This window comes from Vanellus vanellus (assembly GCF_965231255.1).
Source record: "Vanellus vanellus genome assembly, chromosome: 2".
NCBI classification, from domain to species: domain Eukaryota; kingdom Metazoa; phylum Chordata; class Aves; order Charadriiformes; family Charadriidae; genus Vanellus; species Vanellus vanellus.
Window position 1 is genome coordinate 52,098,274 of NC_138906.1, and position 14,487 is coordinate 52,112,760.

The window sequence follows — 14,487 nt, forward strand, 5'->3', positions numbered from 1 at the left end:
ACAGGAAACACCTTAGAAAATGAATCATTCTGACAGTAGGGTAAAGAAAAAACAAGCTGGTGCCTTCAACTCTTGTGAAAGGATGTGAAAACAAACCAGTACAGCTACAGGTGTTCTTTATCTATCTACATATAAACAATTCTAGTAAAGGGGGCACTTCCAATTTGATTCAAGGCTGGAAATGCTTCTCATACACACAGATTTAAATCTCAAATGCTGGACCAGAATCTTAAAGGTGAAAATCTAACTAGCAGACATATAAAACATCATTACTTGGCCATTCAGCTTGCATTTTATTTGCGTGCATAAGGTATGGAAAAACTAAGAGTCACTTGTAACAGATATTGCTCACTTATAATAGAAAAACATTTGACTAAAAGGCATTTCTGAAATTACAGAAAAGAAAGGTTTACAACAGATACAAGTTGTTTTATTTTTGGCATATGATCTTTATTTAAGTTGTTACATAGGAATAGCTTTATAGAATAAGATTTCTGAGTAGAGTTTTTTGTCTTTCCTCCTCTGTCTGTTCCAAGCTTTGATGTTCATCCCTCAGTTCCCACACTCTTCACAGGACAAAGAATTGTTTATGTACAAAATTATACTCTGAAAGGCACCTCAATCAACATGACACCTTTATATTTATTTGAAGGATATCACTTGCACAAATTGAAGTGAGAGCGGGGAGTATACAGTGAACACAAGTTGTCAAGAATAATAACTATAAAAGAGGAAAAATAAAGAGTCTGGCACATGAAAGTTTCTTCATTGCTCCTTGGTATATTTATAATCAACCAATTTCATCTCATATTTTCCAGCTCTGTAAAATAAGACCTGTATATCTTCCCAGAGTTTGTTTGTAAGCCATACAATTCCGAGTAGCCATGCTTAAAGGCATTTTAGAAAGTATTTTATAACATGGCATGATATTTTCCCCATGCGGATAGTCACTGGACACATAAATTGTTCCTTTGACAGGACAATACTTCCAGATCTTGATAATGATGTTTTTGACTAGCTTCCAGGAAAAGCTGCCACTTGGTTACATCCACGTTCAGTCCCTTTGCCAGTGATCTTCTACCCAAGTCACAAGGTTCACAGATGAAAACCTCAAGTGTCCTGCACAAAAACTCAAGAGATATCATCTCCCCTGCAGTCAATGTTACATCATGCGTACGTACATTTACATAGTTTTGCAAAACTTAGTTTACCGACAAGCTTTACCCATGGGAAAGTAACTTTACCCCTTTTGCAGGTAAGGGATCCATTTCCCTGGGGACTATCCTGTTTCTGGGAGCTGCCTATGAATTCCATGACAATGAGGCCCAAAGGAAGCACAGAGCTTTGCATCAGCAACAGCGATGGCCACGCTCAGAAGCACTGACTGTCAGCAGCAGCAGCAGGCAGCTCTTTGTTCACAGGAGCATTGCCCCTGTCTCAGTATCTCACAGGTTCCACTTCGGCAGATCTGGAATCTTTGTCGAGTTTCTCCGTCCTCCTTTCTTAGCATTTTTGGAAGAAGGAAATAAAGAAAGAGAAAGCCCAGAGGAACAACTTACACCAGGATATCACTCCTCTTGCTGCACCATACTACCAGTGTTATCATGGCACATGTCAACATGACTGGGATCAAGATCAGAGTTATGAGAATTTCATCTGGTGGATCTTCCCAGTGAACCTTTTCTGAAGTACAGTTTGAAAAGAATTGTTTATGAATTCCAGTGATAAAGCCCTCTGCGAGGGGGTTTGGCCAAAAGCACCTCGCTTTGTTGGCTTCACGTTCTGTGCACTGGGTAAAGTTGTCATAATACCTAGAAGAAGAATAAAATGAAGAGAAGTTTAAATAGAACACATATGCATGTTACACTTGGAGAAAGCTACATAGGACGCCATATAGAATCTATGAGTGCGTCTACCACATAGCTATTCTGATGAAGGACCTTTAATGGAATATGTGGGTACCAAATACTACACAGTGAGCCAGAAGGAGAACTGATTCACACATAGTCATAACAACTGAGAGATTTCATGTGCGGTTGTGGGACAGTGGTCAAAATCCTGTTTTGGGTGCTGTTACTACAGCCAGGACCTCCTAATGCCACTTAAGTACAATTAGAATGCCCTCAGTAGGGACATCTACAGTATCTTTAAAAAATATACACATAAATGTGGCAAGAAAAGGACATTTTAAGCAAAATATGGATAATTCAAGCCTCATCTATGAGTGGACTTGATGTTGTGGTGAAAATGATGATATGACACTGGGACTGAGCCACAGCATGCATTACTGTGTAACAATTTCAGTTCTGTTGTACCCACAGGCAGTAAGAAGATAATGGGAAAATAAAAATGCAGAAAGATAGCTTTTGACAACCTTTATCTTGTTCACAGCCCCAGCAAATGCCCAGCAGGAAAAAAAAAATTCCTAATTACACGTTTGCAATGTTCATGAGAGACTGGGAACCCCTTGTAATGCCTAACACTTCATTTCAACACAGCATGTGCTGAAATATACCTGGCCAGGGATAACTTATATTTATGAGAATTGGCTACCTCTCAGGAAAAAAAAAAAGGAAACAATAAGCCTAAATGAGTAATTGGATAAAGTCTGTGGTGTTATCATAAGCCAGAGAAATTCAGGAAGCAAATGGAATATGGGGGAGGAGATCGGAAATTAAGAAGATGAAGAGTGTCTGGTCAGTACGTGAATAGGGCAAGAAATAAGGAAGCTGAATTATTGTCTGTTGCATTTTTAAATATTTCTTTCAGTTCTGCGTGACTCAATAAACTCACTTCAAAGGGAAATTAAAAATAGAAAGGAGAGAGCAAGAAACCACATGACCCCTCAAGGGATAGCATCCTGCACTATTATCTGAAGGCCTTACCCTCCCTTTCAGGACATATAAATAAGGTAAGTCTTGATGAGTGACTCATTCTGACATTAAGAACCACAGAGGACTAATGCTGACTCAATCCTTTGCTGTGAAGTATTGGAGGAGAGACACTCAGTGTTTTGGTCAAGACTGAAGTCCACTGTCTATGGCCTGTCTGTCAGGGGAAATGTCCGCCTGCCCATGCTACAAGCACATAGTTGGGAATACACGCTGCAGACCATCTATGTTCTGAGGGCCATGTTCACAGAAGAAGAAAAAGCCTTGTGGAAAGGCCCTTCTGCAACCTCCTCACACTTCTCATTCTCAGGGAGTTTGAGTTGATATCACCTTATTGATAAGCAAATACACTGGATGATCTGACAAGTCCACACACAGATGCTCTGGCACGCAGATGCATACATGCACAATGTATGTATATTTTAAGCAAAGCAACTAGAAAGGAAGCTTTTGTGACAACATCAGCAGCCGCAGGGAAACAACAGGAAATAAGCTAAAAATAAAATACAAATATTAGCTGTTTGTTATTTTAATTGTGCCATTCTTCCATGCAACCCGGTAGCATCCATTCTTTATGTCCTTGGACTAAATTAGAAGCTGAAGATGTCTAGCTGAATATGGGAGAGACAGTCCCAGAGGACCTGAAGAATAATACATCTAAAGACGTGCCTACAAGGTTCGACAGACTACAATGCAGGGACGGCAGAACTAGCATCCAGTTGCTCAGAAAGGTCAGTGCTGTGTCTAGCACAGACACCAGGCAGGGTTCCAGAGAGCCTTGGGGTCTGTTCCAGCCCTGCTCTGTGCCATGCTCTGGTGAGCAAGCTTGTCCCATCAATGGTTGCTTCAGCTCCCCGCTGCTACAGCCACCTCAATTTGCCCATCAGTTCATGCAGAACAACAAAAACAACATAAAGTCCTGGTGACCTAAGCAGACTTCATAAAAATACCTTAAACTGAAAGATTTAATGATGTAAAACCTTTTTATTTTTTTCTTGGTGGTTATAAGATCCTCTATAAAAGTTCACTGTTCTTCCAAGAATTCTGTAGAATTTTTTCATAAATGTTAGATGTTGTAGACAAAAACTTTTCCCACTGATTTTGCATTTCATATACAACATAGCTAGAAAAATCTGATCAAATGTTGCCAGAAGGCCAGATAAAAATAATTAGGGAGTTACATTGCATTTGAAAGACTGAATCCTTAAGAGCCAAAATAGAATAAAAATATTATCTTAATAGTTTGAATTCCTTACAATTTTCCCTTAATACCCTCTCTCACACAAAGCTACCTGCACTAAAACTGTTTTTTCACGCAATTGTGAGAATGTAGATAAGAAAAAATCTCAACTATTTGAGAATTACGTGTCTGCCAGTAAAGCTCAATTCACTTAAATATTTATGTAATTTAGTAATTTAGAGTTTATGCACTGCAACAGAAAGTTCACATTAAAAAAAAAACATCCTCTGCATGGTACTGTGTAACAGCCACCTTGTGGAAGCAACTGAATCCTCATTACTGCGGCATGGGTGTTTTGTAGTTGATCAATTAGTTTGCAAGTTGTTGGGCTTTTTAAGACCGAGGTATGGGCTAATAGATATTTAATTCCAGTTCAATTTTCCTATGCTTAATTCTCTTATGCCTTATGTAATTCTCTTTATTCAAATTGTAAAGGCTAGAGTAGGAAACCTTTACATTCTGTATAATAAAATGCCTATCACAAAGACGCCCTGGCCTCTGACTGAAGGTACTTCAACACAAATGCATAAAAATTACACACTTTGTGAAAGGAAAGAATGGGAAATGACACTTTCTACTTATTCCCAGAACAAGTAATTGGAGAGCAGTACAGTACCACAAGCCCCTTCACCTCTCATATTATAAGGAGGTGTGGGAAGGTTATTATTCTCTGTGCTGAGTCACATTTTCATGTCTTGCAGGCTGGCTACAAGGACCCTAGTTAGCTAATACTCAGAAAAGATATATTCACTGAGAGCCAGGTCACAAGCATTGTGATCAGTGGGCTGAAAAATTAATGTAGCTGTGAGTTTCAACTCAGTTCAGTAGGCCAGTACCAAAAAACCAAAAACTAAGCATAGCCTGACCACCAAAATTCATATAAAGATATGCTTTCCCCTGATATGCTCAGGAGAATCATTTTAAGTTTTATTGAGGAACCAGCTACTTGGTCATATGGTATATTATTGAAAATACTCACTTTCAGAGAACATTAAAAGTACTTAATTCCTCTTTGGAGCAATCTCTGAGCTGTAACACATTTGTCTTGAAACACAATTTTCAATATTCCAGAACAATACTCCATTTTCAGAGCACAAACACTTTTTCTCCTGTACTTTATGTTTCCACTAAAACAGATAATAACAATTATTTTACCCATGAGAAAATGTGTTTATATATATTCACATTCAACCAAGAACCTGGACAATGGGCTGTTATTATCAGGGATGCTACTGCACACACGTGCCTTAATGGGACAGTGTTTCATGGAGCGCCCACTCAAACTATTTAAATAGACAGCTGGATGTATTACATCTCATCCACCTCAGGGTTCCCAGCTGCCTACCACTCAGGACACGGCTCAGTCCAAGCAGGGGCTTGAATCTCATCCATAGTTTCCCACATACCCAGGGAGGAACACGGTAAATTCTTGTTCTTTCTTCTTCAACACCCCTGCACAGAAAAACTGCAGAGATGATTGGTTTGCAAATACACACACACAAAAATACAATTCCCTCTTCCAAATTTTCATTTACAATAAGACTAAGAAAACAAATAGATTGTTTTATTGAGTCTCAACAAATGAGTAGTTTCCAAAGAAAAATTGTTCTTTCAAAAAATCCCAAACAACTCTCAGAAAGCCGAGTACCATATATCCATGTTACTGAAGACAAACTTTTGAAGGCGTTCACTGGCTGCAGCCAGTAGACTCACTGGCTCACTTAGACTTAGACTCACTAAGAGAATTTTGCCACCTCTCCAGCACTCATGGACAGACCACCCCAGAGACACGCTGCACACATGCAGTCAAGGATGTTTTGCTGTTGCTTAATGAGATGATTCAGGAATTAACAAACCAAAACAATCATCAGACTTTCACTATGCCATTTTACATAAGTCAGCTTCACGATTAGTGATATAATTATGGAAAGGTACAGTAGGGTACATACATTATGAATTAATTTTTGTTATTTTGAGTCCACTAAGTATTCAGAAAATACAGGGAAAATTCCCTCTAGCATAAAGGAGTCTTGATGTATATTGTGTAATAGATACTCCAGGGACACTCACTCCTCCTGCTACTCTACAATCCTGGACACGAATCTAGAGGCACTGTTCCAGGATACTACAAGTTATGTAGCGTATTTTAACAAATAAAGATGTTTTAAATCTCTTTTTTTTCCCCAGATGGTTCAACCAAGAAATTTCCTTATACATAGTCATATATTAAACTAGAGTTCAAAGTGAATTATCATCCTTGTAACCTCCACCCAGTCTGGAATAAGAAATGCTGGAATAATAATAATTATAAATATCACATGATGAGAAAGGCTCTTACAGCATTTCCAGATGAAGTGGAGGCAGGAAGTACCAAACATCCTCACTAAAAAAAAAGTCTATTCTTGTGTGATATCCAGCCAGATTTAATAGAATTTAAGGGTGTAACAGTCTGGATGAACTTCAAATAAGGATCCAATCCTTAAGATGATTATCTCATGAGATTTCACCATCACATTAAGAGGAAGGCTTTAGTTTTATAATCAGCTATAAGCCTACAAATATGGTAGAATATTTCTGAGCTTTTTTCACTCAACATCTCTTCAAACAGATTTGTGGCTGTATCTCACCATTCCTTTAATCACGTATCTTCTGCCAAGAGGAGTATTGTCACAGACACACTTTTACCTCCCTAATCAGATCAGAACTGCTGTTGTGCATCTCCAATATAGAATACAGCCAGAAGAAAATAATATAATACAACATGTAAGGAAGGAAATGAATGTGTGGGGGAAAAAAAGGCAAAAAAACCCTTGCTGGTTTAATGACAATATTATAAACTATAGTTTACTCTCATGCCACTAAATAATGGGCATTGTGACAGATTTACTCACTTGGGTTGAAAATAATAAATATATTCTGGTGTCCTTTGAAATAATTACAAATCTCCACCCTTGGCTTCACATCAACAGCTGTCTGGAAAATGAAAAATAGTTCAATAAGCCTAACTGAGAACCTTAAAAAGCACAACTATTACTAAATTGTTGTTAATTTCCTAAAGATACAGCAAAAAAAACGTAAATATAAAGAGCAACTGTAGATCTAAGCACTAGTTTATATACCTAATATACATCTCCAATGAGCAATAGGAACTACTACATTAAGCAAATGCAGAACAAAGAGGGAAATGTAGCCTGATACCAGGTACTCTGTTACAAAGATCAAAAATTTAGCAGCACTGGAATTTTACCAAGATAGAAGCTTCTACTAGCAAGTGGGCTTTGCCTTCCACCACTCTTGAGCTATATTTTAATGATTACTTAGTTGTAAACTCAGTGCATTTTTTTGGAACACCAGTTCAGAGGGGAAGTATTCTCTGAAGCCATCACTATGCCATGTCTGCAGGAGCCAGTTCCATAACTCCCTCCAGTTAGACAAAAATCAGAAGAGTAAGCAAAGGCAAATCCTAATCCCACAAAAATTAAGCATATGTATCCAACTCTTTATATGCGCCACCTCCTAAGTAGCCATTGCCATAGGTGATGGTGTGTGGAAGAAAACATACTTAATATACTGAAGAGCCTGCACTGGGTCAGCCACCTCATGAATTCCCACCTCTGTGGCAGAGAGAGAAACAGAGACACAGCAAATACACTGCAGAGGGCACAGGAAAATGCAGGATGCAAGAGCAGCACATGGAACTGGCATCCTGCAATCCAAACACTGAAATGCTCTGTGAACATCTGGCTTGCAAAGGCTCATTCATGTACTGTATCTTCCAGATAAGAGTTTGTTTCGCTCCTTAGAGATGATTACAACATTGCAGTGTTACTCTGCTCGATGCAGTGACCTGGCTCAAGAGCTGTGGATTTAATATAGTTTGTCTAAACCGTTATTTACTGTGTTATCGCATGAACAATCAATTATGTCAGAATACATTACTCCATCATGAACTCATCAGGGACAAAGACTAACATGAAGGTTGAACTTCTCCAAAGAAATGCTTCTTGAGCTAGCTTTCAGAGTAGCAATGAAGAAATATGTGCTATTTTAGCACATGAATTGAACATGAATTGTCCTGGAAGTTGCCAAGTTGAGGCAAATCCCTTCACCAGTTTGACACAACAGATATTAAGCTGCTGTATTAATTAACACACACATCGGATGCTTTGCATTTCTGGCTTAAAACTGTTATGTCCTTTATCATAAGAATAGGGTCACCTGTGACTCATGGCTTTTAAATCATCACTGCTCAGTTTCTAAAGTTGACTTGAATTACAACTCTGATGACAGAGCTGCTGACAGAGACCACAGTTACAACCGCAGCTCATTTCTGCATAAGCTCCTGAGACATAGCAAAGTTGCTTGTTAGTAAGTCCCTCGGTAAACAGATGTCCCCAGGTTTGTAGCAGCAACTGCGCTATCTCAATTCAGACTGAGCTTAACATTTAACATTGCCAACAGGACTGAGGATTCGGTACTATTTTAGGACGTCTGATGCCTGCTCTCTGCCCTGGTCCAACACCAGCAGCTATTGCAGTAACACTGACATTTGATGGAAAACAGAGAGAATGGCAAGGAGGAAAGAATGGCTATTTGTTATTCACTGAAAGTTGAAAGAAAGCAGAGAAATTTTTAAAACAGACTGTAGTGCTGTGAGCTAAAAAAAGACACCTCTAATTCCCAAACTTCGAGAAGAAAGCTTAACCGAAAAATGGTATTTGGAAATAGAATGAGACTGTATGTGGAGGAGAAAGAGGATTAATAAAAAATGTGCCTTTTACTATATTGTACCATTCATTTTAGAAAACTATATTACAGTTAATGAAGGTAACTAATTCCAATGTATTTTCTCACTCTTCTGTTTTTTCTGTCTTGTGTGAAGGATTGCTTTGTGCTTAGTTTTATTTTATGAGCAGAGCTTAAGTGTGTAGTATGGGTCTGGAGCGACACAAGCCATTATGAGATCTACAGCAATTGTTTAGAGACATATTTTTAAAACTAGTGAAATCCCTAAAGAGGGTCCCTAAAAGCCCATGAAATCATACATGTTATTTTGCAGCCAGTAGAAAACAGATGACTGGACACACATTAATTCCCCGGGAGGTATATGTAAATCCTTATTCTTTCCTCTTCTTTTGGTGACTAGTAAAGTCCCTGTAGCTGAATTTAAGCTACAATCATTCCAAAACTATTTGGGAATTCAGGTCATATAACCAAAAAGCAAGGGTGGTTTAACTTGGCACAAATGACAAGGTTTCTACACTCTGCTGTATTTCTCCTCCTCCAGCACCACGATATGCAGTCTTCATGAATTGGCTTCTGAATCATCACGCGGTACAGCACGACGCTGGAGGACCGCAAGGAACTGTGGCAGTTTGCCCTGCAGACGCTCATGAAGAAGAGGTGTTGCCAACCCAATCTGCATGTGCTCATCAGTTAGACATCTCTGTTCCTTATTTGTCCCTCTGTAAAATGAGGCTAAAGTAGCATTGTCCAGCCTCACAAAAATACCATGTAATAAAAATCTGGTCTCTAATAACTACCATAATAGGGACCATATGTGTCACATACAAAAAGTTGGCAACCAGGTTAGATGTCCGATAACTTCCCAAGTACATAACAACAATCCCTGTATTATTTGATTGATTGCCTTGTAAGTGTTAAAATTAAGCCCACAGCAGCTGTATCTGTTTCTCATTCTCAATCCTGTTTGCTGTGCTGCGCAAACTGTAGGTAGCGGGTTAAGCAAAGCAAAGAAAGCCTTCCCTTTACAATTTCTGCTATAAAAGAGCCAGAAAAATGTGGCATATTTTCCATATCGCTTCACAACATCTGTACTCAAAAACTCACACATGTAAGTATCCTTGCAGTGACAGTGAGAGACTACTGAAAAATGAATAAACAAATAAAACCAGGACAGATGACTGCATAGTTTTGGTTTCAAAGTCAGAGAGCAGTTATGAAATTCTAGCTAAAATAAAACAACTGATTTCTAAATAAGGGATGGTAACACCAAAAAAAGTGCAAGACTACTATTTCAGACACTGACTTCTATATGCAAACATTTTAGTGGTTTGTATTTTTTACTAATGGATGCAGGCAAAAAAAAAAAAATATTGCTAATAATGCCTATGTGCCGTCTAATACCTTTCATTCATTAATTTTCAAAGGAAGCAAACATCCTCTCTGTTTTCTAGATGAGAAAACTCAACCATAATATGGAATCACAATTTGGCCACAGCAGAGTAGTTCCTGGCAGAACTGGAATATTGCATGCGTCTCTTGGGCTCAGGACCTTGCTGTAGATAAAACCCACACTGCTTACGAGGACTCTGATTCTTATCCTGCAACTGGGGTACTGAAAACAACCCTCTCCTTGTGAAATCTCCAGTTTGAGCTACACGCACTCAACATGCCTATGTATGACTTAATTCCTTAGGAAAGTGGGCCAGAAAGCGTCCTGCTTGTCAGAGAAAGTGGAGCTCCAGAAAAGCTCAGTCTTCGGGGATTACTTGGACAACAGAGCACCGGGTCTGCCAGAACCCGACAGAGGGGAATGGAAGATTCCCCTGAACTTCTTTCTGCTCTTTCCTCTGCACCTGACTGAAGTACACAGGAAAGGAAAATGCGGTCCACACTGAACTCGGGGACAGAAAACAAAGCACCAAGTTACACCTGAGCAATGATCTCAGAATATACACAAAATTGCAACAGCCTGAAGGAGATCCACAAGTGACCGAGACCTGAGCTGCTCATTTACAAATAAGGAATATATGAACCACTGTCTTTAATTCAAAGTATAAAAGACAGCCTGTACCTCAGTTCTGAGCATATGCGAGAGGCTCTGCTCCCAGAGACTTCATGCAAGCTTTGATATAAATTCCAGTTTCACTTATGTTATCGAAGAACGCAACACAGTTCCCAGGTTAAGGGGAGCTCAGCTACAACCTAATTCTGCGTAGTTATCCACCTCCTCTCTCCCTTTGTTTCAACAGAAAGCAAACTTCAGCACACAGGCCAGATGAGAACCCCAACGTGCTTCAACAGAGCCCTAAATAACAGGCTATCAGAAGAGAACGCTTTTGGAGCATTGCACAGCAAGTGAGCCACACCACAACACCAGAAATCAGACACAAAAAGACAGTGGGACTCACTGCATCTCGCTTTCATCTTGCTTCATTCCCCTGCAAAGGCATCAAGTTTGAATTTTTCACCCAAAGATCAAACCCCTGTCTACATTCAACAAATGGCTTGGCAATTTTAAGTTCTGCACAGATCCCGCAAAGCTCACTAAGAGAAATCTATGTTACATAGACTTGCATAATCTGACTTGAAATCATACTTTTGAGACATGCTGAAAATAAGTCCATAAAGGTGAGGAGGTAAAACAGATTTAAGAATTCCCAATACTTTTGTAACTTGATTTTCACACCTACTGTTTTTCCCTTTCACAGTTTCTCATTAAAACAATGACATTGTCAAAGATCTTTGATGTCTGGGAAAATGTAAATGTCATAGCAGAAAAGAATAAGTCAGGAAATAAATAGTTCCATTTAACAATAGACCAGGCATCTTGAGTTCAGCTCAGCCACACAAAAAGAAATCTCAGTGTTCTTTACATACATGGAACTGAGAATGTTCTTAAGAGACCAATAATATTTATACGCCCTAAAGAAGATGGTCTTCAGAATAGACTCAGGGCACCAATTCCAGTCCTAAATAAGAAATAATAGTTTACACCTGATAATAGTTTACTCCCCAGTGAGAGGCAATTTTTTGCTCCTGGCAATACTTGTGCACCAGGTTTGCTGTCACCTATGGCATCTCATCACCATCAACTCATCACCTCTCCAGGTACTGCAAAAAGGGAACACGGGCCTTGACAGACAAAAAGCAGGTTTTGTACTGGCTCACGGGTAGCTGAGTTCTTCTGTACTTTCACAATATGTCAAACTTCTCACAAGATCTGTTTTTCAACCCTTTTTGTCCTAAGATTATATGAAGTACTGTTGTGGTGTGTGTTACCAACTGATACTGTTTTATACCCTCCCGAGTGCTATGGGTTTTTTGGGGGGTTGGTTCGGGGTTTTTTTCCCCACAATGCAGAAGCAAGCTTTGCTTTTGGAAAAGCTGTGCTGCTAGCTTTAAAGTAAGCAAAATGATGCATGAAAGCAGATTAAAGGACAGAAACCTGCATGAGCAGCAGCAGCAGAGTTTGCAGTTTGTCTGGGGCTCTGGTTAGAGTCAACTGTCTTGAATAACTAAGTCTCAACAGCAAAACAAACGCATACAAAACCACAAAGATGCCTTCCCTAACACTGCAGTCCCCAGCAAAACTCCTGCCAATTTGCAAAAAAACCCAGATCTGCTCCTTTCCATCAAACTCTGCAGCAATGAGGTAGCCCTTAATCTTTAAGAATTAATCCTACTAGTAAATCAAACATATTAATCCTACTATTATTAATCTATTTCAAAATGTAGATGAAAATCTAGATGAGCATGGATATTGACTGTTTTACTGACAAACCAATGTGGGAGTGGTCACGGCTAAACTGCAGCAATGTTCTGCTAAACTTCCGTCTAATGAAACGCAGTGTTCCCGTAGGAACAGAGTTCCTTGTCCAGCCAAATCACTGAACACAGTGAAAAATCCTAACCCTCAAATTCAACAACAGGAAAAATAAAATTACAGCTAAACCACGACCTAGAACGGAATTCCTCAACAGTAATGTTTTATTGCTATTTAAATCATCACTTCCAGACCCAGATAAAGCAGGTGGTATTCTAGTGGGAACAGCAATAAAAAAGCCTCCATGTACAGCCTACATAATGTTGTCAAAAAACTCCTACTTTGAATACTATGAAGTGGCAAGGGACTGAACTATATTAATCTGGCCAAGCAGCAAGATAATAATTTTTTACTAATTATTCCCTGGAAAGAACTTAGGTAACTCTAACACAGCAACTTTCCCTATAATTATAATTATACATTACTCCATAACCTTTACTCCTATGGTAAATGAATCACAAATAAAAAGATGATTATTCAATCTGTAGATCAGTAAGCCACAAAACCAACGCGGTGCAATGCAATTATACCATGGTAACTTTCAATTAGCCAGCCTGAATACTAGAAACAGTTTAGCCTTACCTACATGAACCTCAGAACAAGCTCATGTATCTCATTTTTGCAGACATCTTTGCTCAGCTCCATTCTCCTGTGGAGTGGACTGATACTGTTCCCAAATCTACCGGGTTTTAAAGGAAGGCAGTTGAGCTGACATTATACTGCAGCTAGCGCTGGAGATTTTGTGTGGATGTGTCCACCGCAATACTCCATTTCTTCTGAAACTCAAAGCGCAGGTCCCTGCTCAACTCCAAAAGCAATAATTCATATGAATGAGAAGAAAGCTTGTTTGCTCTCATTTGAAGAATGGGGAATTCATTTGCAGAACTGTAGCCAACAGTGAACATCACAACTTAGTAGTAAACATATTTTTATGCTTCTGCAAAGTGAGTGATGTTTTCAGCACTTCTTGGAAACAAAGAATAGCAAGACCCACATCATCTAGACAAATGGTAAGTACCCTTGATGATCAAGTCCTATCCCATTTATATTCAAGGCAATATCACTGGAAGTCTAAGGAATGCCATAGCAACATTTGTACAAGATTACTGAGCTTCTTTGTTCCAAGATTTCTACAGAACCTCCAGCTTCTTCCAAGAAAAACAGAGCTGAATGTAAATGAATCTAACAAGCAAGGGAAAGGGGGCTTGATGTGTTCCTTGATATCTTCAAGTAAGCTGAGTCAGAGATAACAAAATTAAAGGACCCTGAACAGCGTCTGTGAAGGCTAAATTTTGAGTTCTTATTGTTACAAAATAATTGTTCTCCTTCATGGAGTATTCCAACTGCACACAGCACTATCTGTGTGTAGAAAACCTCAGTTGAGTCAAGTTTACAAATTGGCTGGTGACACTGCATCCTCAAATACCACCACCCCAATCACAAATGAACTCTTACATTTGTCACTTATTTCCCGCTCAGTGTTGCTCTTCACCTCTCATTTGAAATGCCATAAATGTGGCTGTGAACTTTCCATGCACAAACAGGTATTTGCTTGCAAAAAGTTAGTAGAGAAAAAAACCAAAACTTAACAGCATGCTGAATGGAGAAATTGTACAAAAGCACAAGACAGCTCAGCGGCTCAGAGAATTTAATTGCCTTAGGGAGGACAATTATCTTGATACAAGCACATTATATTGAACAATTCAATGTGATTCAGCAGTGATTCTTGTTTAAGAAAAAAAAACAAAACAAAATAAAACTCACACTTCTACCAAAAATCAGCTTAA

At 39.0% G+C, this 14,487-nt stretch overlaps 1 protein-coding gene across 2 annotated transcripts in view; it reads right to left on the minus strand.

The window, feature by feature from the left end:
• Positions 1-359: 359 nt before the first annotated feature.
• RAMP3 (receptor activity modifying protein 3) overlaps positions 360-14,487 on the minus strand; it is a 53,630-nt gene continuing 39,502 nt past the window's right edge. For both annotated transcript variants that reach the window (XM_082499690.1, XM_082499691.1), the window contains exon 4: positions 360-1,811. In XM_082499690.1, coding sequence (XP_082355816.1) covers positions 1,556-1,811 — 256 coding nt within the window. In that variant the 3' untranslated portion in view covers positions 360-1,555. The remainder of the gene's footprint in view (positions 1,812-14,487) is intronic.